Source organism: Eurypyga helias, unplaced genomic scaffold (genome assembly GCF_000690775.1).
Source record: "Eurypyga helias isolate BGI_N326 unplaced genomic scaffold, ASM69077v1 scaffold37669, whole genome shotgun sequence".
NCBI lineage: Eukaryota > Metazoa > Chordata > Aves > Eurypygiformes > Eurypygidae > Eurypyga > Eurypyga helias.
This window is the reverse complement of record NW_010272074.1, coordinates 1-25522: the sequence shown is the minus strand read 5'-3', so window position 1 is coordinate 25522 and position 25522 is coordinate 1. Positions and strand designations below refer to the sequence as shown.

Here is a 25522-nt window from a genome sequence, read left to right as displayed (position 1 = left end):
ATGTGATACTAGAACATGCCTGTTACTCATCATGAATATACCAATATAGATGTGCTGGGAACTTTATAGAAGGGAAAGGCTTGTTTAGTGAGGAATAAAGTGAAAATAATTTTTCAAAAGCCCTCCTCTCGAAAAGTTAATTGTAGCAGTGGTGGTGGTGACATGTAGAACCAAACAAGTTTTTAATTTCAGATGACTTTGTGAAAGTTATGTAGGGACCCCTGCATTTTCTACTGCTGATAAACGGTGAAGCAATGATCATTCTGCATCTTTGTGCTGTTTGAATCCAGTAGAGATTACAACTTGGAAAGAGGAGGAAGCATTGAGTATCCCATTGTTGTGTTTTAGCAACTAGCGCTTGTAGAATGCACGTTACTAGAGTATTATGGAGTTACCTAGCTGCAGTGAGTAATGAGAGGACTTGCACACCTGTTCCTCCAGGAACAGCTTTCTCATAGTTGGGATTTTTTTTTCTTTGCTTTTAGCAGTGAATAGAAAGGAAAGCGTGCATTGTGCATATGCCGAGTGTTTCAGCTGTGATGGAATGGGTGGGTGCAAGAGAGGGGTTAACTGGAGTGAAGGAAGCTAGCAGGTCTCAGTCATGTGGTGGAATCGTGGCAATCCCTGCTTATCAGTATTTTATCAACAATATAACCTTAAGTATTCAGTTCATCACTGATTCATCACTTTAATGTTTATCGTGATCCTTTAATACCTTGGTTGATTAGATCTATAAGCTGCTGCAATACAAAGAACTTTGCCCAAGGTAAATTAGAAGAAAAGTTAGAGGAGGAGGGGAAAAATACCCAACATTGATAAAAGGGTTAATTAAGTGAATTGGAAAAGGAGCTAATGTTTGCTCTTTTAAAAATGGAGTAATTTTATATTCAGCATAATTGGAAAGCGGTGCATAATTGACAACTGATTTGAAGAATATTACTAGTGAGGAAAGAAAATAAAGTTCTAAATCATATAAGTAAAGCAAATAATTTATCAATCTGGTATGTTATTAGTAGTTTCAGGTTTGGTTTTGGGGAAATTACCTGACATCACAATTATAAAAGCTGTTAAAAAACCTATAGTGATTAGAAACTATAACAGGGGGAAAAAAAAAGTCTTTGTAGTCCTCCAGAGTTGGCTCTACTGAGGCACCTAGTTTATCATCACTCTAGTCTTGCAAAATCTTGGGTGAGGATTTAGCATATATCCTCATGTACCATATCCTGTACCATGTACTGGTAACCTCAGGGAAATATTTACTGGACTGGGTAATGTATGCTGATGTAACATATTGAAGTAACAAAATGCCTACAAATATAGAATTAATTGACTTTAAAATCTCTACCTGAAGAGTCATTATAATGAGACTAAAATGTTGTTTTAAAACAATCATAATATTTAAAAATAATTCAAATATTTTCAAATTGGGCAAAATAATACAGGGGGTTTTGTTAAATACATACATTTTTCTGTATGCTGCTTAACAGGTAACAATGTTTACTGTGAATTCAGTGTACTCATTGAAACTTCAGGAGAGCAATGTGGAGTAACTGGTGACAATGTAAAACTGAGATTAATGATCTGGGAAACAGAAGGTTGCTTTCCTTTACCTTTGCTTTATTTCTTAACTTTTTTGGTCATGACTGCCATCTGTATGTCAAGTTTAATTACAAAATAGTGTTGGCTTTTCTTTGTACTGAGCTGGTACAGTTAGTCATTTGTATTCCATGAGAAATTTCATAGACATGTCTCCCATGTAAGTTTGGATATACTTGGCTGACAGAAAATACTCAACTGAAACTCAGTTTGTTCCATTTAAAAAAAAAACCCACACACAGAAAAACCCCACCCCATATTTTTTTATATTTATTTACAGATCTGCAATTATGTTGGACCTGCAAAAGTAATCGTCCAGTTAGTTACTAATGGGAAATACGTCCACTTACATGCTCACAGCTTGGTGGGTAAATTTTGTGAAGACGGAGTATGCACGGTTAATGCAGGACCTAAAGATATGGTTGTAGGGTAAGTCTGTCAACTCATTTGCAAAACTGGCCTAAGGGAGTGAGAATCAAGGATAAACAGTGTAAGAAGCAATACAAAAATACTACTAAGAGGCAGCTAAGTAGAGCACTAGACTTCATACTCTGATCTGTGTTTTGTTTGTATCTGAAATAGAAAAATAAATGGCGTTTCTGCTTACCTTTGTGGAATTTGCCCTAAGCAAGCTAAATAGGTTTAAGCACATAATTTTCCCTTAGGATTTGTAGAGTTTCAATCTCTTGGTGTGCAGTCTAAATTTGTCTTGTAAGCACGTTCTTTAAAATGTAAGTAGTTTCGATCAAAGCAATGGGACTGTAAAATTACTGAAGAAAAGCTTTTATTACAGTTTTTATCAGTATTTTACGTTTGCAAAAATCTGGCAATAGGAAGTAGTGACGAGAAAAGTGTTAAGAAAATAGGGTTAGTAAATTTGAAATTAATGCAAGACATATACAAACATGAAAATACTAAATGAGTCAAACTTCTAAAGTTTAAAGTAGTAAGAGTATAATGAAATTGTACGTGGTCTGTTCTTGTTTAATTTAAAGGAATAATTGTTTATATCAGTAAATGGAGCTGAGGCTTCTGTCTACCTTTTCAGGCTTAGATCAGGTTTCATGCTGGCTGTGAATTTTCATTCTGTGATCTCAAGAATGTCTTTGTTGGTGAAGAAGATGAAGTTTAAAAAGCTGAGAAGGTTGGGAGCGGGACTCTTTTAAACTGTAACTTTTGATGTCCAAGCCCAGTGCACTAACTTTACAGAGCACAACAATTTAAATAACTTTATTTAAAATGCTCCTTTTCATCTTGAAAAGTTTGGCTCATTTCCTAACCTGTCTTGTTTTTCATCAGATGTTTAGAAACAGCTTTCCTATCCTCAATTGACCCACATGAAAATTGAGTTATTGTCTTGTTTTCATACTTCCAGACCTAATTGATTTTTAAATGTGCCAGGAGAATTTTACAAAGGAAGATCTCGCATTATGGATGTTTTCATTCAAACAGATATCTAAAGTGTCTTGCTGAATTTCCAGAGCCTTGCTTAAAACATTCCCTTTGGAAAATGTTTCACTGTTTTTAGCTTCTTAGCTTGCTCTCCAAATCATTTTGCATGAATGGAGCTTATTCTGAGTAGCTGCTCTGCATAACAGCCATATAGAATGACATGTTAATGTCATTGCCAAGACAAAGCAAACTTAAGTGTGACAACTAGGTTTTCAAATGTTTTGTAAGCCACTTCCATATCGTAAGCCTGAAAGCTAACAGATTACTACTTATGCCATGGGGAAAATCCCGTGCACCCGTACAATTGCCGCCGTGTAATGGTTCATGTTTTGCGTGTTTTGTAAGCTTGGCTCAATTTTTCTTGCTGGAAAATTACTCTCAAGAATTGCTGGTGCCTAAGTAAGCCTGTAGAGTCCTTCCATTGACTTCAGTTGTGTAGCTGCCTCGGGTAGGAGAGAGACTGCCTGCTGCAGGTTTGGCCTAAAGCCTTAAGAAAGTATTTACCTCTGTCAAAATTCGACAGGTTTGCCAATCTTGGAATACTTCATGTCACAAAGAAGAAAGTGTTTGAAACTCTGGAAACACGGATGATAGATGCTTGCAAAAAGGGATACAACCCAGGACTCCTGGTACATCCTGAACTTAGCTATCTGCAGGCAGAAGGATGTGGAGAGAGGCAGTTAACTGGTATGTAGACTTGATGGCCTGGTTTTAATAGGTCTTTTACTAAAAATGGGTAGGAAGACAGCCTGTGGCTAAGTGCTTTAAGAGGTGGTGTGTTGTTGTGTTTTAAGGAATCTGAAAAAAAGTGTCTTTGCTGTCAACACGCACATGAGAATGGAGCGACTTCCTTCCATGGCTGCCTGTACCCACCTCTGCAGCTGTATTTCATTGCTCCTACCCTGTTTAATAAGCTGATAGATAGAGTCATTCTGCATTATTGCTGCAAGACATGATATCCTTAAGTAACTTGGGGACCTTCTTTTGAGAACACCTGTTTAATTCACTTGCATTTCACCCATATCCCTGTATTGCATTTCACCCATATCTGTGTAAAACCTGTGGTCTGCATTGCTTTCAGGAACTGTATAGAGTCATTCAGATGTCCTTAGTGGCAGCCTTTGTCCTTTTTGCAACTTTTATAAGCTGAAAGCAAGAAATAGTCATTTTCTGTATGTCTCTTAATTATATACCTTACCTTGAATAACACCTGTTGCACAAAGTGCAAGATGAATGCAATGTATTGTGAATAGCTGCACCTCTCTGCTTAAAAAGAGAGAAGCCGATGGACACCAAACGAAAACATTTCCTTGCTGTTGGTGCCTTTGGATAGTAATGTTTGGAAAATGCTCTCCCTGTTTTGTTAAGAGTCCCCTGCCCCTTGTGTTAATTCATCTGTCTACTTACCGGTTCCAGAGCGAGAGAGAGAAATTATTCGTCAGGCAGCAGTACAGCAGACTAAGGAAATGGATCTCAGTGTGGTGCGTCTTATGTTTACAGCCTTTCTCCCTGACAGTAATGGTAGTTTCACACGGAAACTTGATCCTGTTATATCAGATGCAATATATGACAGCAGTAAGTATATTTGGCTTTAATTACTTTTTTAATGAGGGGCGAGCTTTTGTACACAGAAATATGATGTGTAGATATTGCTGTATGGGGACACGTCTAGCCCTGCTGCTTACCTGTTATTTGATCAATAACGGAGGCTCATTAATAACTGCCCCATGTCTATCCAAATACACAGGGTTTCGTTTTGGTTTTTAGTACATGGGGATGTAAGCCGTAAAGGAAGATTTTACTTTGCTGTTAGCATGTTTAACCCCACCACTTTTATCATAATGATTTTGTACATTCTTGCTATATTCATAAGAAGTGTTCAAAGTTTGCAATTTTCCATTGCTTTCTATGACAAAGCTTTGTCATAAAAATTACTTTGCTTCAATCCTGTTGAGAATTTGACACCTTTCAGTTTTACTGGACATTTGTCCTTGTTTTGTGAGACTAACACATCCAGAGCTCTCAATCCATTTCTTTTAGACCAGTCAGTATTTTTATACTTCTGTTACATCCCTTCATCTTTTTTCTAAGTGAATCTTTTCGCTTCACACTCCTTCATGCTTTTTGATTGTATTTACCTTACCTGAACCCTTTCTCCTGCCTGAGTTTTCTCTCCCTGTAGCTGGGGATTAGTATGTTCCAGCAGTCATTCTGTAATGATTTAGAAAGAGTACCATTTTTTGATCTGTGCAAGAGTCACGTCTATGTCATCACTTTTTAAGGTCAAAGTCTGGATTAAAAGGTATTAAATGCAACTTTTCTAATGTAGTCTGTTGCTTGCTGTTACTTGGGGAATGTAGGGATGTAGCACAGACATTTTTCATATATTCACTGACTGGAACACGTGATGTCTTGCTGTTCTTATGACATGCATTTTCTGGATGAGAAAACACAATATTTTTGTCTGCAGGCTGGGGTGATTTACCAAGCAGTGTCTTTAAGGAATCTTGATTTTCATTAGAAACTATTACAGATGCCACTTGTTCTCATTAGTGTATCTCACACCTATATAATGATAGCAAGTATTTGTAAAGCAAAGAGAAGGAGATCAAAGCGTGTATCAAGCCATTCATATAAAAACAATTGAAGTTGTCCTATCCTTCTGAATATGACCATCAAAATTTTGACTCCAACTAAGGAGATGAGGGGAAATTCTGTATGCACATTTCTGCTGTTTTAAGTTGCTATGTAGATGTCAGTTATTAGTGTCTGAGCTTCCAAGGTGAATTCTTGGTTGTTAGTTCCAAAAGATTTTTCTCCGTTTTTTTTCTAATACACTTCATTGGCACCATCCAGGCTTCTTCCACAGAGCAGACACAACTTGTGGCAGCCTATCACAGCTGCTTTGACTTGCCAGATGATAGTTCCCAATAGATAGCCATTGATGCCTCTACTAAGTTCTGTGGAGGTGACCCTTTTCATCACAGTCCAGTATGTTGGCCAAGGACTGACAGTGCTTCCAAGTAAGCCATGGTGTAAAGCAAAATATTGCATATTGAATTCCAATAGTGAGATACAGGGCACAGCTCTGAAGAGTGTCACACTGTCAAGAAAGCAGGGAAGAAAAAATTATGTTCTTTTGTAAAGGGCTCTTCTCATAGAGCTAGTACTAGTGCAGAGTGCTGGATGCAACTCACTGCTGGGCTACTTCACTACTGCAATAATTGTGCTGGAATGGCCAGGGCCTTATTTTATAGTACAGAGCTCAAAGCATAGAGGATACAAGATTATGCCTTTCAGATGAAAAACTGTTGATTTATTCATGTTTTAAAAAAAAAAAAAAAGACAAATTTAGGGAGGTTGAACTGGAGGCTTGTCTTTCTGTCACATTTCTGTGTTGTGCTCGGGTTTTTTTGAAAGCTAAGACTGTTATGAAGGTAAGCCTTTTCTTAATCTTTCCTTTCAATAGAAGCCCCCAACGCCTCCAACCTAAAAATCGTAAGAATGGACAGAACAGCAGGGTGCGTAACAGGAGGGGAAGAGATTTACCTTCTCTGTGACAAGGTTCAGAAAGGTAAGAGCCTCTTGTGAGGCACGCCAGGGTGTTTATCTGGAGTACACGTGAAGCCTGCTGTGCTGCCTTACTGTTCTCCCACTCTGACAGTGCAGCAGCATTTGTAAGCACTTGGCCTTTCTGGAAGTCAGGCCAGCAGTCCAGAAAACAAATAAATCAAAATAGGCTGTTGCAAAGCAAATTCAGCTTGTGTTGCCTCCACAGCGTCTGTATGTTCATCTTTGTTCTTCTCAAATTTCTGCCCTTGCCCATGTTCTGGGTATTTTGTGGGCAGTGGGTCCTGGGTGATGTTTGACTCTGTTAACTAACACCTGCTCTGAATTACTCTGAAATTTCTGAGTTATTATTAAGTTTCTGACAATAGCGAATGCTCATACTTACTCTTTAGTAACCACCGATGGGAACTGAGTGTGTTCAGCACTGCTGCTACTGAACATCTGTTTTATGGATGTGCTGATGGTCAAGTTTACTTGTTGTAAAGAGATACTTCTCACAGGCTCATTTTTGTAGTCTCTGCTCATGGCTCTGAATGTGTCAGGACTGGGCAGTGTGGATTTGGATAGGAAGATGATGGTGAATGTGGTTGGTTGTAGTGCTTGGGCTGAAATAAGAAAAAAAAAAAAAGGGGGTGGGGGGAGTGAGGAAATCCTTAGCATTTTTCAGCTATAGGTACTACCTGGGGCTCCCAGGTGTAGGTTGCACGGGGGAGTGGGTGCCGCCTTCTCGCCTGGTTGGAATAGGTCCCTGCACGTGTTGTTAAAATCACACTGACGTTTCCTGTTAATGCAGGCTGTCCTTTTCCGCCTCTTTCTCGCAAATGTGCTTCTACCACTTAGGAAAGAGAGGGGGCTTTTAGGGGCTCTGAAAAAACTGTTTTCCTTCAGTAGTGTATATACCTTCTGCTGTCAGAAGGGTAACTCCTGTGCATGAAATAAATAAATAAATAAATAGCTGTCTGACTCAGTGGAAGCCCTGAGGTGGGGTTTCCCCTCAGCCGGGTTGGGGTTTCCCCTGACCTCATAGCTCTGGGAAACCTGCCTGAAGAAACTTGAGCATGCAGGACAGCAGGACTGGAAGTGGTGGTTCAGAGTCTTGAGACTAGCAGGTGGTGGGGCAGAGGAAGCAGTCTGTCTGCTCCAAAAGCCTGTCCTACATCAGTTACCTTAAGAGAACAGGATTTTTCTAGTTTTTCTTCACCAGGAGTGCTGGGGAAGGGAATACGGTAGTGTGATTATTTCCCAGCTTCTCGTGAAATTATAAATAAATAAACACAAAGAGAATGAAAGAAAATTTGTTTAGAGGACCAGAAGCCAAATCACATGGTTTTGGCCCATGCTGTGTTTGGGGATGAGTGTTCAGTGCTGACATGCCACTCGCTCGTACCCCTGCCGTCGGTCGGAGCCGCAGCTCTGTGGTGGCACTCTGCCAGCAGCAAGCGGAACTTCAACTGTGGCACTTCAGGTTTTGCTACAGTTTTTTGAACTGAAACTGTTGGAGGAGAGAGGGTGGTTTCTATGTTTCATGCTTCAAGTTCTCCCCTCCCTTTATGTTTGTTCCAAATAAAGCTCCTCTGGAATGTTTTATAACCCTAGAATAGGAAGAGGTAGTGAACCTAGTTCTCCTTTTACTGCTCAGTAAATAGAGAGCAGCTTCAGTGAAGTCATTAGATTTAGGCTGATCTAAATTTGATGTCAGAAATGGGTTATTTATTATGTTTTAATAAAATGGATAAAGATAATTCATGTAGTGTTGGCATCCAGACAAAAAGTAACCATGTTGATTTTTATCTGAAATAAACTTAGCCAAAGGTTAAACAAAGGCACAAACATACCAAAGACTCTCTCCTTCACTCTTTGCAGACGATATTCAAATACGTTTCTACGAAGAGGATGAGAACGGTGGTATGTGGGAAGGCTTTGGAGACTTTTCTCCTACAGATGTACATAGACAGGTAAGTAACAGAGCATTTGTCATTTGTTAATAATTTTCTTATCTCTGTAAACTAGGATTATATTATAATTAGTAAATTAGGTGAAAGCATCTGTATCCCATACTAACCTTTTTCTTTCGTTGGTTATTTCCTAGTAATAGTAAAATCTTAACTGTTCGCCTGAGAAGATGTACATTAGGTAACTGGGCAGGTTAGGAATACAGTGCAAGGACACTGGGAGATAGACCCATTGCGTTGACATGCACCACCAGTGTAAACTGGGATAGGATTTCTAAAAAGCTCTCAGAGCTCCAGCGAATACACTGAGCAAGCCACAGGATCGATGTTAAATGATGAGGGGATAAACAGTCCAGTACTAACCCACGTCATGTGATGGCATGGCAGTTCTGCCTTTCCCAAAAGGCTTTAGGACTTGAGCTCAAATGTGCAACTGAAAACTGAAATGTAAATTCATTGTTGTAGCAGCCTTTTGCTAAGAATTCTTGCCTCCCAAGCCATGAACCGGTTCCAACAAAATAACACCAGTGTGAAAGCAAAGTTGTCAAAACCCATGCTCTGTGACAGATGTGTTTGTCATTGTTTCCTTCCCAGTTTGCGATTGTGTTCAAAACACCCAAGTATCGAGATGTCAATATCACAAAGCCAGCATCTGTATTTGTACAACTGCGTCGGAAATCTGATCTGGAAACAAGTGAACCAAAGCCTTTTCTCTACTATCCGGAAATCAAAGGTAATTTATTAAAGCTGGTTTATGTCATTGGAAACAGAAACTGCAGAGTCCTTTAGGAATGTTTTTAATAAGATTGGACTTTTTGGATGAGGGTTTCTTTTTTTAAGTGAAGTTTAGAAAACAGGATATTTGCCGCCTTGTTTTGTGCAAAGCTTACATGAAAAGTGGTAATGGGTTTGTAGGGGTTTTTTGTTGGAATGGTAAGCAGTAAATCCATGAGCATTTTCCCTGCAAGTTTCCTATATGCACACATTCCTGTCCTTACATCACATGGCACTCTTTCTCTCTGAGTTTCTACACAGTAATATCTGAGGACATTTTACTGTCAGTACTTTCAGAGGAAACCTTACACCAAAGGCGGGTTGGTAACTGGTGGAAAAAGTACATATTTTGCAGTTCTCTCCTTTTGCAGCTCATCTGCCTGCAGGTTACACTCTAAAGTCCTGATTTTGCACGTTTTCAGTGCTTAACCTAGAGCCGTGTTGACATCAGCACCGTCAAAATCTCGGCAATATGTGTGCATCAGCGGTAACAGACTAAGGACACCTGAGGAGAGAGGGGTGGTGGCTGATGTCCAAGTGAACCTACTTCACACCTGTTGTTATAAAATAGCAGGAAGCATGCATTCACAAAAACTTCTGGAGTTGGTAGTGGCTGTTGTACTGGTCATGATTTCGGGAATCTCTTGCAGAAGTTTTATGGCAAGTGAAGTGTACAACTGCAGAGCAAAGTTGCCAGATTTGAAGCAACCCACTTTTATGTGCCTCTTAACGGAGTACAATTAATTCAACATTGTTACACACGTTTTCAGACCCCCTACACAACATAAGGATGAAATTACCATTTAGGAGCTGGTTTTTTTCCCTTGTTGCAAGTGTTCACACAAACTTAGACACGTGTACATGGATTGTTGGTTTGTTTTTCTGACTAGGTTGCTCTCTAGAGCTCGCTCTCTTCGTCAGTGTGGGTATGCCTGGTGTGTGCATGCGTACGTACTTACAGATCGTGTATGCCTGGAAATAATTCACTGGTACTGTTTCATGTCTTCAGCTATCTCTTTAGATGCATCAACTGTTGTGCCTGCACTTTAAATTTCTTTTGTCCTGTGGCTCTTGCAGAGTACTAGATCATTTCATGAACAAAGGACATTTTGTTCTTTCCACAACAGTTCTACTGGATTTTAACCCCTGTAAATAGGGAGACAAACATTACAGGGGTTTGTATCCCTATTTTTATAGCTCTTGTTGTGACATTTTCACTTACCACAGCCAACTGGGGTATTTCTTTTAAATCTTTGTTTTGCTTTTCAGGGGAGATAAGTGTTATTTTGTACTTACATTATAAAATATTTAGGCTTCTTTTTCTACTGCTGCTCAGCGTGGTTTGTTTGACAGTATTATGTCCTGCCTGAAGATAATCTATCTTTATTCCAGTGGCTTTTCTGATATTTTAAGTAAATCATTTCAAGCAAATGTTGTTTTCACCATTTCTTGTCATCCTTACACTTAAACTAAATTCCAGAGGGCACTGCAGGTACTCTGCACTGTTGGAAATCCAAGTGCCTTGTGGATTGCTGGCCCTTTGATAAAGGTCCATTTCTGAAGTAGATTTCCGTAGTAGAAGAGCCTGTGCTTATATTCTCCAAAGGCAAATTTTCTTGAACAAGTTTGTGGTTCAGGGCAATTGTGCTGGTTTATGACTTGGCTTAGGCATAGAAGAACTTTGGGACCAATGATTTCCAGGATTTTAAATACATGGGACACTTTTGAAGGAACTCTGAGCCCCCTAAGACACCTCTGCACAATTCTCTGTCATCGTTTAATCCCCGCCAGCAACTGAGTACCACCCAGCTGCTCACTCACTTTCCCCTTCCTCCGGTGGAGGAGGAGAATCGGAGGAAAAGATGAGAAAACTCATGGGTTAAGATAAGAACAATTTACTAATTGAAAGTAAATGAAATAAAATAAAGATACCAGTAATATGTAATGAAAATAATGGAAAAGAAAACATGATACAATTGCTCACCACCTGCTGGCTGACAAAGAGCCAAAGGGATGGGGAGGGGGGAGTGGGGGAGGGAGGAGGCAAGACAGAGCACGCACCACCCCTGGCCCAACCCCCATCCTGTATACTGAGCTGAGCATGACGTTTTATTGAATGAAATGTCCCTTTGGTCAGTTTGGGTCAGCTGTCCTGGCTGTGTCCCCTGCCAGCTTCTTGTAGAGAAGAAGCTGGGAATACAGGCACAGCACCAGAAACAGAAAAAAGTCCTTGACTGGGCACAAACACTTCTTAGCAACAACTGAAAACGTCAGTGTTATTAATACTCTTCTCAGCACAAATCCAGAGCACAGCCCCATACAGCTGCTGTGAAGAAAATTAACTGTCCCAACTAAAACCAGCACACCCTCCCAGCCGGAGCGCAAGGCGCCTGATGTCACCACACGGGCCTGAGCGATGCTGATGTGCCTGGCTGTGGACTTGGCCTTAGCTTGTGTCTCCCAGGGATTCTCACTGCTCCGTTACGTACAAATTTGTTTTGTTACTTGGAACTAGAAGCGAGTTGACTCTTCTACAGCATTCAGCACTTTCCTTCATAAAGTAGTAAACTCCAGTCGTGCTCTCTGTATGCACACCCTCTTCTTGGCATGGCCACCAGTACAAGTGACTCCGTATCCCGTGTATTCCTTCTAACCCAGATAAAGAAGAAGTGCAAAGGAAACGACAGAAGCTCATGCCAAACTTCTCTGATGGCTATGGTGGAGGCAGTGGCGCAGGAGGCGGTGGCATGTATGGAGGGGGAAGTGGCGGTGCTGGCTCTGGTAAGGCAGCAGTTTTGGGCAAAGAGGGGAAGGGGTTCTACTTTGAAAGCAGAGCAGGTGTTTATCCTCATTTTTTAAATGTAATGAGGATTTTGGTGTCTTCTAGGTAGATAAGGCCTGACTCTCCTGTCTTTGTACCAGTGTTGCTCATTTCAGTTAAGCATTTCCTTGTTTTCTAAATATTTCATCAGCTCCTTTGCCTTCCTTTTTTCCTCTTCCTTGAAGCTTTTAGTCACAGATAACACCTTTCTAGTTGAGGGAGTCTGACTCTGGGATCCATCATACCTTAGCTTTGTTGCTTCCTAGGGCCTGGAGGGCACGGTAGTTCATGAGACAGCTCAGCTGTCTTGGGTGCTTAAACAAGTTCTTAATTATTTCTGGGACCAGGGGTGGAATTTGGCGAATGAACCCCATTAGTGCAAAGAACTCTTAAATTTGAGATACTATTTAATACATTTTCTACTGTGCTCTATCTCTTGAAGCCAGAGCATAGCTGAGATGTGGGATCATAAGAACATGGCTTTGATTCTTGCAGCAGACCGTTAAAAACCTGTAAACTTGCAAATGTCACCTGAACCACAATACCTTTGCAACGTTTTCTTTAGAGCAGGGGACAGAAAAGCAGTTTTCAAATTGCTACATGCATCGCTAGCGGCACATCTGCAACACCACACCAGAACATAAATCTGTTGCAGTCCCAAACATCTGACAGCACAGAGGTAGCTGATGAAGTCTCAGCTGAAGCATACTAGTGGCACTACTTCTGTGTGGTCTTGTGGGTGTTGGGATGGAGAGTGTCACTAGCCAACCATCTAGAATTTCTTTGGATTTTTGAAGGGAGGGGGGAAGAGTTCACCTTCAGTCTGGAAAATGAATTTTAATTGGATGGAATAAAGCAGAAGGTATATAGAAAACAAGATTACAGTTCTTTAGGTTCATCTTCCAGATGGTGTTCTCATTGCTTTAAGGTATAATTCTATTAATTCCTAATCTTTTCCCTTTCTTTAGGGTTCAGTTACCCTTCGTATGGATACTCTACTTTTGGAGGGATGCATTTCCACCCTGGCACAACAAAGTCCAATGCTGGAATGAAGCATGGTAACAGTAAAAAAAGTCATTCTTCAACAGTTGAATTGATCTTGATCATCCTTATTTTCTTCTGCAGTGCCAGCTGAGCTGTCATGCAGATCTAGCTAAGCCTGCTGAGGAGGGCTTTTTTTAAATTATTTTTCCCTGGAATCAATCTCTTTTATAGAACTTCTGACAGCAGAGGGTTTTGTGCAGATTACACTGCCCTGCTTCTCTTTAGTTCTTTTCAAGTCTACCGTAGAAGCTGTGTGCGTGTTCCTTTTTACTGCTGATTCCTGAGAAGCCATCACCAAACCCCCTCCGTGTGCCTCTGTGTTTAGTGTACGTTTCGAGTTACAGCCCTTTTGCTTGCTCGAACATGCTGATTACAGGTGACCCAAGGGCCAAAGAAAAGTCTCCTCCTTTGTTACCACAGTCTGGTACTACACAGTAGCCCAGAGAAATAACACAAAAGTCACAGGAAAAGATTGAGTTAATAAAGGCATTCTTGGCTTCCTAAAACAGGGAGGTCCTTTCAAATCTGCACGTTGAATACTCTGTAGATATTTCCAAAGTCTGAGGGATGAATTTGCTGTCAGAAAAATGAAAGTAAATCTGAATAATTCTGCTAGATTTTTCTGGGAATACTTCAGACTTGCGTTCTAGTACCCTAAAAAGAGAGGTATGTTTAGTTACATATAAAAGTTTATCTTTAAAGCAGAAGCTCTCAGAAACGTAACATCACTTCAGAGCAAGTTACATTGCCCAAGTGCTTTGATATCTGGAGTATTATGATTCGTGAGTGTTTAATGATAACACCTATGTCAAAGTAAATTTTTGTATTGAGTTTTTTAGGGCTTGGTTTTGGCTAGTTGAGCTTTATGACTTGCATAAAAAAAGCAACAGTATTGGAGACTAATGATACTAATTTTTATTTGAAGGACTACCGGATAGTACAGCTGAACAAGATGGGAAGAGCTCTGATAAACAAAGTGACAAATGGGACATGAAACAGGATGTGGAAGTGGAAACTATGGAGAGGAATGAGCGCAGAACCCCTATTGATAATGAGAAGAGGAACGATGCTGCCTCTTCCTGTAAAACTGAAGTAAATGAAGCAGATTGCAGCTGGCAGGGTAAGTCAACACGTAATTGTGTTTAGGGTCAGTCAACTTACAGTATGAACAAAGCTGCTGTTAAAGGCCTGGAAACTCCATGAACATCTGCTTGCTGTTTTCAAAATATGATGCCTCCTGGAGGAAACATGAGGGATTCCATCCCACCAGATCTAAGGTCCCTCCCCTTACAGAGTTCTGTAATCTTCCCCCTTTGTGCTGCCACTGGGGAACTGAACTTCTGCTTGTCATGCAAGAAGAGAGAGCTTAGCCTGCTGGGCACATTTAACTCTGCTTTATAATAAACCTCCTGTGTGAGGAGCACCAAGCAGTGAAGGTACATGGAATGCAACTCAGCAGTTGACACGGCTTTTGATATTTGATAAGCTTTAATGGATCGAGTCAATGGATATTGGCCTGATAGTTGCAGTAGTTCTTCCCTGCAATTCTGTTAAATTGCATGCAAAGTACTGTAAATTGCTTGAATTTAACATGTATACGTATCTGTTTCCATGGGACAAATACACATTAAAATATCACGGCTGGGTAGCAAAGTCCTACACGTCAAACTGGTGAAAAAAGGGAGGAAGACAAGAGCAGTCAGTAGAAATGGTTTAGCCATAGAGTTTCAACATCTATGAAGACTACGATCACTCTTTTCCAGACAGTAAGACTTCCTTTTCCTGGATTGTTTTGTGAGAGAGTTGACGGTCACTTTTTTAAGGGGTTTGGGTAATCATGGTTCTCATAAAATTGAAAAAAACCAACAGTTGGACTAGAGAGTCATGGTAGTGGTAGGAGTTGAGCAGGAAGGAATCTTTTGTTCTTGGCTTTACCAAGTGCAACGTGATCTAGACTGCTTTTGTCGTTCCCTCCTTGGTCAGGGAGAAGGCGCGTTATCTTGCGCGTGTCAGCCCTGTGTGACACTTGCTGTTAACAGCACTGGAAACTGTGGCTTGGGAAACCAAAGTCGGGAAGTATATGGGTCACAGTTATAAAAACCTCCAAGGCGTAGCTTCTTGTGATCTGAGAAACGGATGGTGCTCCTGAGAAAAGCTGAAGAACTTGCTGTTTGCAGTTCTGGTTGGGATAAATCCCATGACTGATTTGGAGAGCAAAATCTTTTGCTGCCGCATGAAGAAATAATGATGTCCATTTAGCAGTCGCCAAGGAGGGGCCTGAACTGTTGACCTGGCTTCCAAGTAATGAACATTGTAGGCAGGAAGTTGAATGTTTCTCTTCTGTATTATAATGGCATTAAAAGAGGCAGTTGCAAGCTCCGAGTTATATGAAGAATAGATGCAGAGGACAGGCTCCATGAAGTGGCCTACTGCAGGTTAGCATCTTTTAGTTTAATATCCCAGTGTTCTATCTTGCTGTACTTTGAAGGACATCTTTTCTGTGTGCTCGGTATGAGAAACCAAGGAGGTTCAGCATCCAGGTTTTTTCACTTTGGAAATGTCTGTAGTGTGTTAAGCAATTGAGTCTTTTCTCCCTTTACCCTGGCTGTATATCCTGGACATAACAGCCGTTTAATGCTATTATTTAGTGTCAGAAGGTAAGTAGCAAAGATAAATCTATCAGCCTGGGCATATAGTATAGGAGCCACAGTGATGTATTGGCTAGAACGACAAGCTTCGTGGATAGCTGAGTCTTTGGCTGTCAGAAATGAGGTATGCATGTTTGTCAGGATGCACTTCCAGCCCATTCTAAATGGATGGTTTTGTGTGGCTGGAAAATTCGAGTATTATTTCCCTAAGTGTGCTTTAAATGACAGAGTCTATTTCACTTGTTTGCTCTTAGGAATGCCTAACCTTACAAGGTTTGATAGAAGCATGAAACTGCTCAAAATAGAGGCTGGTTTCAGGTGATACTGCTTCCCAGAATGACAGCTGTGGTTTGAAAGTTCATCTCTCTCATTTTTGCTCGTTCCTTGCTGGTACAGAACCACAGAGGTATTGACAGAGCTGTCAGAGTGACTTTTTTCCACAAATTAGTTTCTTTCCTCCCCTTTTTCCCTTTTGCCTCCTCACCATGACAAATTCTGCTTTTTGAAATCTCAGTGGTTACATATTTTATAAATCTAGAATCAGGATACTACAAATAGTAAGCATTGTAAATGTTGGAATGTTTTACACAGGTGAGCACATTCCCTGTGCTGCTGCTGCAAGGCAGGAGAGACTGCCCGGTTCGAGTCGGAGCGGGAGCGCAAAGCCCTGCATTTGTTCCGTAGCTTTTTTTGTGATTGGCCGTGCCATATTTGACAGGTCACTTAGGCTTTTTGTGCCTCAGTTTCCTCAAGTCTAAACTACTCAGAACTGTGTGGGAGGTTCTTCTACATCTTCTAGATGTCGCTTGTATCCAAGCAAATCCAGGTCCCTGCTCCTTCTGTTTCATCAGGGCAATTAATTCAGTGCCTCTCCAACAGAAGGGAGCTTCCAGAGTTTGTTCTCAGGATTCCCGCTGCCCAGACGCTAAGCATGTACCTAGTTTTGTTTCCAAGGGACTCATTCCCTCTATTCTGACCTCTCGAGGACTAATTAACAACCTGTCTCAGTGAGTCAGGAAACAGTGCTCGGTGGTCTGTACGTCGGATTTCTTTGGCAGCACGAGAGCCTGTCACAAGGAGGTGATGTTGCAGGGAAGACAGACCCGTCTGAGGAAGGCACTACTTTGTGTTGCAGGTGGTCTGCTCCTGGAGAAAGCCATGCAGCTTGCCAAGCGTCACTGCAATGCGCTCTTCGATTATGCTGTAACAGGAGATGTGAAGGTGCTCTTGGCTGTTCAGCGCCACCTCACTGTTGTCCAGGATGATAACGGAGACAAGTAAGTTGGCCTGTTCTTACTGGGTTGAAAGTCAGGTTTTCAGTGGCAGAATGGTGTGGTCAGTGTTTTCTGTCCCCTGTGGGTGCTGATGGGGAATTGCAGCCTGCTCCTTTGCTCAGTTTGGGGGGGGTATACAGCTGTGATTTAGACGTTTTTGTTGCACTTACAGAAAAGTCACTCACACCACAAAATTCATTGATCCAGTACCTGTCAAAGTAATCCGGTCATTCAGGGTATGTTGGGCTTGGTGTGAGTTCGTTTGCCTTTTTTTTTTTTTTTACCTAAAGCCTTTTCTGACCACGAAGTGCTACGCTTGCGTCATGATACACAATTGATGGGCATCCTCAGCTTTGTGCCGGAGGAGAGTGCCCTGCTTTTTATTCCATTCCTTAAGTCTTCACAGGAAACTTTAAGTTACAGATGCACTGGGAGATGCAGAAATAATAGTTTGAAGGTCCATGCTGCTTGACTCCCACTGAGACCAGGTTCTTCCCAGAGGACAGTATTTTGTTCCTGCTTACATATGTGCTGTATTGTCGTCTTCAAGAAAGTGCCCAGACATTTGTGGCAGACTTGGCTGCTAATATTTGCTTATCAGACCTTCAGTAGTGTGAGCTGGAGTAGAAATCCATTTTGTTCCTCTACAGCTATGCAGATTCTGTGGGATGAAGAGGGTGAAATACAGTGAGGAGCTCCTGATGAGTAGTTATTTAAAAGCAAATTCAGTGGAAGTGGCCCCAAACACCTGCAAAGATAATCCCTTGAGTAAGCAAGTGACATTATCACATCCTCACTTGTTAGGGGGCAGGCTTTGGGCAGGCCCTGTGCAATCACATATGTTTCCTTAAACTGCAGTATTTTGTACAATAGAAGCCATAAAAGCCTTAAGGTGTCTAGCTAGATGGAAAATCACACCTGAGACATGCTGTCCTGCTCTTTGATTGCTCTGTGAGAGGCGACTGCTTTCCCTGGCTTGCACTGCAAATCGGCAGCATATGCAAAGGGCTGCAGAGTCGGAGACAGAGCAAGTAGGACCTTCATTTAAGTATCAATAAGGTGTCCCTCAGATTCGGACTTGCAGGGCATTTCAGCAAAGTCAAAATACTTTTCAGAATGATGGTGAACAGCTGTTTTCTTCCTGGGTTGAGAAGTACTGCATGTGAGGCTCGAGCTCATGTTGCCTTTCTCCTGGGATGGGTTTTACTCTGTGAGCATGGAATACTAACGCGTCTAAATTACGCTGCAATTTTTTAACTGTCTTCCAGCTCTCTTGCAGGAGCTGTTTGAAATAAACCACAAAAAAACCCAAAACTCATAAATTTCCCCAATTTTCACATCAGTCATTAACATTATATGGCAAAACGGATAAAACTTTGGCTTAAGCCTTTAAAGAAATGTTGCTGACAACAATGTTGCTCATCTTTGATGAATATAGTTTGTAGGGAATGAAAATAACTTTTGTGGGACCCTGTGTTGTGTTTCATGGCTCTGATACAAGATACGTTAATGTGTGATTAGTGTATGTTACAGTGGGCACTCCGTAACACTGGCTGTTGCTGTGTTTATGCCAGTAGCACCACCCTCCAAAAGCCTGACAGTATAGCGGCACTGCCTCCTCACCTGAACTCCCCTTCTTGATGTAGGACTGTTTAAGATAATGGAATTGGCTGCCCTTCCATGGTCTGGTCAGCATGTCTTTACAGCATCACGTGTAGTGGCAGGGGAAAATTAAAATACTTGCCACAGGAAAGAGAACTAAAGGCGGTAGAAGAGGAAATTTGTTTCTGAAGTGAGATTTGGAAATAAAATGTCAGCGTGATAGAGCATAGTAAGCATCATCTCCCAGAGAGCAGAGGAACAGCTCTTTTATGGTAGTGGTGGGCCTGTCTGAGCAGCAGAGTTGAGTTGAAAGAGGCATGTGGCAGTGTCCAGAACCCATAAAACAGGCCCTTCAAGGATGAGTTTGGTTTAGAAATCATATTTTCCCCCTTTTTAAATTATCTTCTCCTTTATAGTGCTCTCAGTCTCAATTTCAAGGTGACTCTATGCCCTGAATGGCACAGAACTTTTCATTTTTCTGATGAAAGTGTAGGTCTGAGTGCATTCAGGTATTTCTGGAGCAGCACAGCAAACGCACCACGTGTCCTGTGTTGGCATTGTGTGTCAGCTGCAAGACGCTAAAAGATGAGTCCAGAAGTTGGCCAGCGTCTGTTAAGGGAGACCTTGGCAAGGTACCATTCAAAACAAAGGGCATGGCTTGGAAATGAAGTCTCGAGGGAACGAGACAAAGTGAACTCTGTGGAGAGGGGTGATGAGATTTCCAACCTGCTTTTTTCCTGGTGCCATTTTGCAGGTACAGCTGCGCTGGCTGGTGAGGAAGAGCCTGGCTCTGGGGAAGGGCACAGGAAAGGCCGTTGCATTAACCCAGTAGAAGTGGTGGAGTGTCTTGCTGTGCAGAGTCACTCACGTCCCAGACCAGGTTTTTTCTTTGGCATGACATCTGTGGCCACTGCTGCAAATCCTGTGGCTGTTAGTCACCAGGCCCGAGGCCTTAGTCAGTTTTCTGTTTGAAAACAAAGGAAAGAAAAACCCACAGATCTGGGGAAACCCCCAAGGGAAAATCTGCTTTGGTGGCAGAGGCCTGTGGAAATTCTGAAGGAAGGTTTTGACATAAAGAGGTGTCTGTGTGCTGCGTAACTGAAATAATGAAAATTAAAACCAAAGCAGCGAAAAATCTGGGGATTTCAACGAGTTCTGAAACAATTGTTTTGTGCTACAGAGTTTGTATTTGTTAGACTAGTAGTTAAGTTATGGACCAGCAAAAGCCATCCCCAGTCTGCTTTAGTGGCTGAAGGGTTAAACACACTTACCCTCTGGCTATTTTTTAACGGTGGCATGCATTTTAGGTGCTGGTATGTAGTGCTGAAACCATGACCTCTAGTAGCCAAGTGTTTGTGTCGGTTAGAATCCAGTCAGACCTACAGCAAAACCTTAAAATCTTTATAACAACTTAGAAAATAGTGTGATTTTGTTAATGTGGGGTTTCTTTGTTTGTTTCAGTGTCCTTCATTTAGCAATTATCCACCTTCATACTGAGCTGGTGAAAAACCTCTTGGAAGTGATGCCTGATTTGAATTACAAGGATATCATTAACATGAGAAACGACCTTTATCAGGTTCGGTGTGCAGCTGCCTTGGTGTGGGTGGTGTTGGTTGTTCAGCCAGTGAAAAAGAAATTGCACAACTTACTGTCTTCTTACTTGTCCCTTATTGGTTGAAATGAGCCCAGATCAGACTGTAGTGCAAACAGGATTAGAAACACGATGCCATATTTATTGTGAGGTGGTAGAGGAGCCAAGAGCGTGTTTTCACTGTTACAGTTGAGGACTTCCCTTGTTAACAGAAACGTCTCCATGGGCTAATGGTGCAACAGGCCAGAAGTGTTAAATTCTTTAGATCACCTTTTCATTATTCAGCTTCTCTGTCGCTAAACCAGCGGTGTGGATTACAGCGCCTGGGCTCTCTAACATAGGATAACTCGGGATCATTGAATCAGTTGCTGTGTCATCGGTTGTCGTGTGGAAGCTGTAACAAACTATGCCCTTCCTGTAGCCCAGAAGGGTATTTCTGCCCCGTCACATAAGCACCAAGACTGCCCTTTCACTTCTAGATTCACCTTAGAGCAAAGCAAAGCCAAGCCCAGCCCCATGTCTTTTACCTGGGAGGGAAAGAACTCTGCCTCCTCTGCTGTGGCAGCCTGAGCTTTCTGTGTCACAGCTCCGACAGCCTTTAAAAGAGCTGTGGGAACCTGCCTGGAGAGGAATCTCCTTTCAGCTGTGCACACCATCCGCTTGTCCCAGAGGAAACCAGCTGGTGGTTACGTGGCAGCACGCACGCGTTCGTGTCGTTCCTTTCGCTGTGGAAAGAAAAGGAAGGTTTTTATTCGACATAGGTAGCCCCAGGGGGGTTATTTTGGCTTTTTTGTTCTCTTTTGCGTTTCATTTTTATGTTGGTAAAAACCAAGTTTGAAACGTGGAGGCTGGTGAAAGCAAGCAAACAGAAACAGGAAGCAAAACACAAGAAATGAATCTCCAGCTACCAGGACCTCTGCAGCTATTCCGGCCTTCTGCTTAACCCTTAAGGCAGTGGGGGGAGGCAGTGTAGGCTTGGGCTAGGAGTTTCCTTCTGTACAGGTCTTCTGACAGCCGAATCGTCCCTGTACCTGACAGATGCAGCAGTTCATTGCAAATCCACTGACAAACACTGGAGCTAGAATTAGCTGGGTTTTATAGTCCCCTGCTAATACAAGGATAACGATGTGGAGATGGAATCTTGTGCAATTTTTAAGTTATTTCAGTGTTGGAACTACGATTTCCCAAGCGTTACAGGAATGCTTACCGTTGACATAGGTACCTTTCTGCCTGCGTTCTGTACAATGCGGTTCGCTGGCAAGCCCGTCGGGTCTGCCGTGCAGAATCAACCGTTGGAAAGACTTAAACCCTCAGCCCGAGAGCCTCTGGGCACTGCAGGTGTCTCTGCACAGAAACGGAGAAGGTGCGGACAGGGTCAGCCAGCTAGACACGTGCCGCGCAAGCGCACGGTTGCTCTGCCCTCTGGCAAACATACAGAACAGCAGGATTTTTGTCTTTTCTGTCCAGTCATTTTGAGGGATGAGGAAATCCGAAGCCCGTGGCTGCAAAGCTCCCGTTCAGGAGCATCATTAGAGCACAGCTGAGTGCCAAAGGCAGATTTGAGCAGGCCTTGGAAAGTGCATGTGCTCCCTCTGTGGCATGAGCTTGGCTATGGGGCGGCTGGGAGCAGGGTTACAGTGTTTGGGGGCACAGGGATCGTCTCATTTCCCCAGTCCCTTGCATGGCAACCTGCAGACAGCCAGGTGAGTGCCCTGGCTAATAGAGTGGGCAATGTCTTGGTTCCTCCCAAAGTCCAGCTGCTGACACTGGCTGGGCAGCTTTTACTTCCAGTAAGCAGGAACCCCGTTTGTAGTCTGTGGTAAGAGAAGATGTGTATGTACACAAGCTTTTCATCGTTGCTAGCTTTGAGGTGGAGTAACAGCTTCCCGCACCAGGAGCTTTTATGGGTGTAAGAGATGGCTGTGGAAGTGATGCAGCTGTTGCTTAACTTCTCACGGCATGCTTCTGTCATTCCAGACCCCCTTGCACCTGGCAGTAATCACAAAGCAGGCAGAGGTGGTAGAAGCCTTGCTGAAGGCTGGAGCAGATGTCAGCCTTCTGGATCGCCATGGTAATTCTGCCTTACATTTAGCCACTACTGAAGGAGATGACAGGATTTTGAGTCTACTCCTCAAGTATGAGAAAATAGCTCCGATGGTTGACCTCTTCAATGGTGAAGGTATGGAAAGAGAATGGCTGCATTTTACACTTGCCTGCTGGACAAGCACACCTCGGTTCGTGACAATGCCACGTGTTTCTATGTGGGTGGATACAGACCTTGGAAACAGCATCTTTCCCCATTTTGCATATGCTTTTCCTTGTCTTTCACATGCCTGCAGTCACAGATGAGAGAACACAGGCAGACGTGTAGGTCTTCTGGTTATACAGAACATAAGGATTGCTAATGGCCAAATGACACAGTATGGATTTGAATTTTTGTTACTGTATGTTCTCTTTACTCTAGCAAACTTCAAGTGCTGTGTTCTTCCTGAGATTCCTTATGCAACCACTTTTTTAAAAAATTGCCCTGAAAGATGTTTCCCCCTCCTCACTAGTGAATGAAAGCCTCTCAAAAACAATTTCTGGACCAGTGCCGAGTTCCATGTCTGGTACTTTGTGACCATACACCATTAGAGCCAATAAAATAACCAGAAAGCCACAATTATCTCATTTTTCAGTGGCACAGGTCATGTGAATTTAGTACTCCTGCTCTGGTAGCTTGTAAAATGTCTAACCTTAAAATGTCATTATGGGATTCAAGAAACTGTGTTAAATTTCTTGGGGGGATGTGTGTGTGTGGTTGGTTTGGGGTTGGTGTGTGTTCGTTTGGTTTTTTTGAACACAAGACTTTATTATTTTCTTTTGAGCTGGTGCAGGTGATCTTGAGGTGACAGGGCAGTGCTGACCTTACAGGAAGATGGTACTAAAAGGTACCAGTTACTCCCCAGACTGTTTCTCGAAGTGATGTTCAGCAGCAGATGGGGCCAGTGCAGGGTACCTACTTGTTCAGTATCAGATGCTGATTTTCTTTTCAAGGCTACTCTGAGGAAAAGAGGTGCTCTAGGTGACCTCTTTAGTTCCAGCCTTCTGTTCCACTTACTTTTTTCCCCCCACGCATGACTTTGACTCGCCATCAATAACACAACTGGTTCCAATTTATGCACAAAGAACATTTTTATTAACACCATCTTTTAGTGTATAAGCAGGCAAAATATGTCACTTCTGTCCAGACAGCTCCACGAACTCTCGCTCATTTCACACTTCTCACAGCCACGGCCACTTCAGAACTCGGGACTCTGACATTTCTGCTTTTTTCAAACACTAATGCACCTGACAGATGGGTTGTGTTTTGTGTAGGTCTCAGTGCAATTCACCTGGCGGTGACTGCAAACAGCATGTCCTGCCTCAAACAGCTGATCGCTGCTGGAGTTAACGTCAACGCTCAGGAACAAAAATCTGGACGAACCGCGTTGCATTTAGCTGTTGAGCAAGAGAACGTCCCTTTGGCAGGCTGCCTTTTGCTTGAGGTAAGGGCAGAACTTCTTCCTGGTCTTTTCACTTACACGTTTAAAAACTCTTGCAAATGCTGGAGTGCTTCAGAGGAACAGAAGTGAGGGGGCTTCCTGTTTACTGATTTTGATAGCAAAATAATTGCTAGTGTTGTTCATTATTACCTGTTCAGTGCTGCTGGCGAGCCTTTTGCCCAGGCTGAGAAACTGACAGTTCACGACCCTGACCTGACCACACGTGCCACGTTTAATCTGCACCGAGTAATTCCCGCAGCCGCCGAAACTACTCGTGATCCAGTTGGCCACTTCAGCTGGGTGAAGTGGAATGTGTATATGGATGCACACAGAGGGCTAGTTGCCTATATCTGTACATATTTGTCTTATCTCTTTAACACCTTGAGCCCAGTATGCTTAATTCTGCACGCCCACCGCTGGCTGGGGTAGCTTTCCTCAGTAGCCGCGTGCCAGCAGCCTGCCCGTTCTCCTTTGAGCAGCAGGAAGGCAGATTTTCGAGCACACCCGTTCAGCCTCCGAATGCCCCGGGTAGCCAGATGGCAGAACTGTGACGTGGGACACCAAGCGCTGTTACCTACCTGACCTATGCGGGTTTATAGGCCGTGCCTCCTGCTGTAACGTCGGAGCGCACAACCATCGTTCCTGCAGGCAGACGGATGTCATTCCTTTCCGATTCCTTCTTTGCAGACAATGATCAGAGGTTTCTCTGCAGGCAGTGTGGAACGGTGCTCACTGGCACAGTAGCGGCGTTTGTGCAGACTGAGTCTCTGCCGTGTTGGGTAAAGGAGTAACACTTTTCTTTCCGCCGTTCAATAACAACTCAGGGTGATGCAGATGTGGACAGCACTACGTATGACGGGACAACTCCTCTTCACATCGCAGCGGGAAGGGGCTCTGCGAAGTTGGCAGCAGTTCTCAAAGCAGCAGGTATGAAAATGGGTATTTGCTGGACAGTTTCCTTTCACAGTGACAGCTCAGGCGAGAAGGCTGAAAGCAGAGAAGAATGAGCCGGTGAAGTTTCCTAATGAGCAGAAGAAATCGGATGTTAAAAGTAGGAAGGTTGGTTTATTCTCGGGAAAGCCCTACTTTCGAGGTGCTGTACTACTCTTCAGCACCATCTAATGGCTGAAAAGGCAAATTGTTACCCAAGAAGAAATCTCGGGCACTCTTGGAAGTTTTTTGAGTGCTTCTTTTGTAGGTTTTTATAGCTGAGGGAGCAGAGAAGAGACCTCATTACACAGTTGGGAGAAGTGTTGGGCTGCTTTAAAACCCAAAAATAGGTCACTGACACACGAGCTTGTTCGTGTCTCCTGTTTCATCCCCCTGTGGAAGAGTTAGTTTTGACCATTTACTGGAACATCTTTTCGATTGTATTTAGACCTGATTTTTCTCATTTGAAACAGAAATCCAAGCCTCCTGCTGCTCTGGCTGCATGCTTGGTCTTTTAATAATACCCGCGCTTACCTGCCGCTCTACAAAGCAGTGCCACGCCACCCCTTCATCACATACATGCCGTGCTCTGTGTGAGCCAGGAATGGGACCGGAAGGCAGTTGATACAATCGTACCTCTTTCTTTGGGCCCTAACACTCATTTTTCCCCCTCTTTGTAACAGAGAATAGCATTATAGAGAGATGTGACAGCATTTAACTTAAGTGCAAGGTCCTGCACCTGGG

At 42.7% G+C, this 25522-nt stretch overlaps 1 protein-coding gene across 1 annotated transcript in view; it reads left to right on the top strand.

Moving 5' to 3' along the window:
• The window catches only part of NFKB1 (nuclear factor of kappa light polypeptide gene enhancer in B-cells 1), a gene marked incomplete at its 3' end in the record, with an annotated part of 34747 nt that extends 9960 nt beyond the window's left edge, over positions 1-24787 (top strand). Inside the window, exons 4-17 of the mRNA XM_010159023.1 lie at positions 1877-2025; positions 3572-3735; positions 4465-4623; positions 6518-6622; positions 8482-8573; positions 9165-9303; positions 12003-12125; positions 13134-13223; positions 14135-14329; positions 16993-17134; positions 20195-20309; positions 22302-22503; positions 23682-23851; positions 24673-24787. Coding sequence (XP_010157325.1) covers positions 1877-2025; positions 3572-3735; positions 4465-4623; positions 6518-6622; positions 8482-8573; positions 9165-9303; positions 12003-12125; positions 13134-13223; positions 14135-14329; positions 16993-17134; positions 20195-20309; positions 22302-22503; positions 23682-23851; positions 24673-24787 — 1960 coding nt within the window. The remainder of the gene's footprint in view (positions 1-1876; positions 2026-3571; positions 3736-4464; positions 4624-6517; positions 6623-8481; positions 8574-9164; positions 9304-12002; positions 12126-13133; positions 13224-14134; positions 14330-16992; positions 17135-20194; positions 20310-22301; positions 22504-23681; positions 23852-24672) is intronic.
• Between the last annotated feature and the right edge of the window lie 735 nt (positions 24788-25522).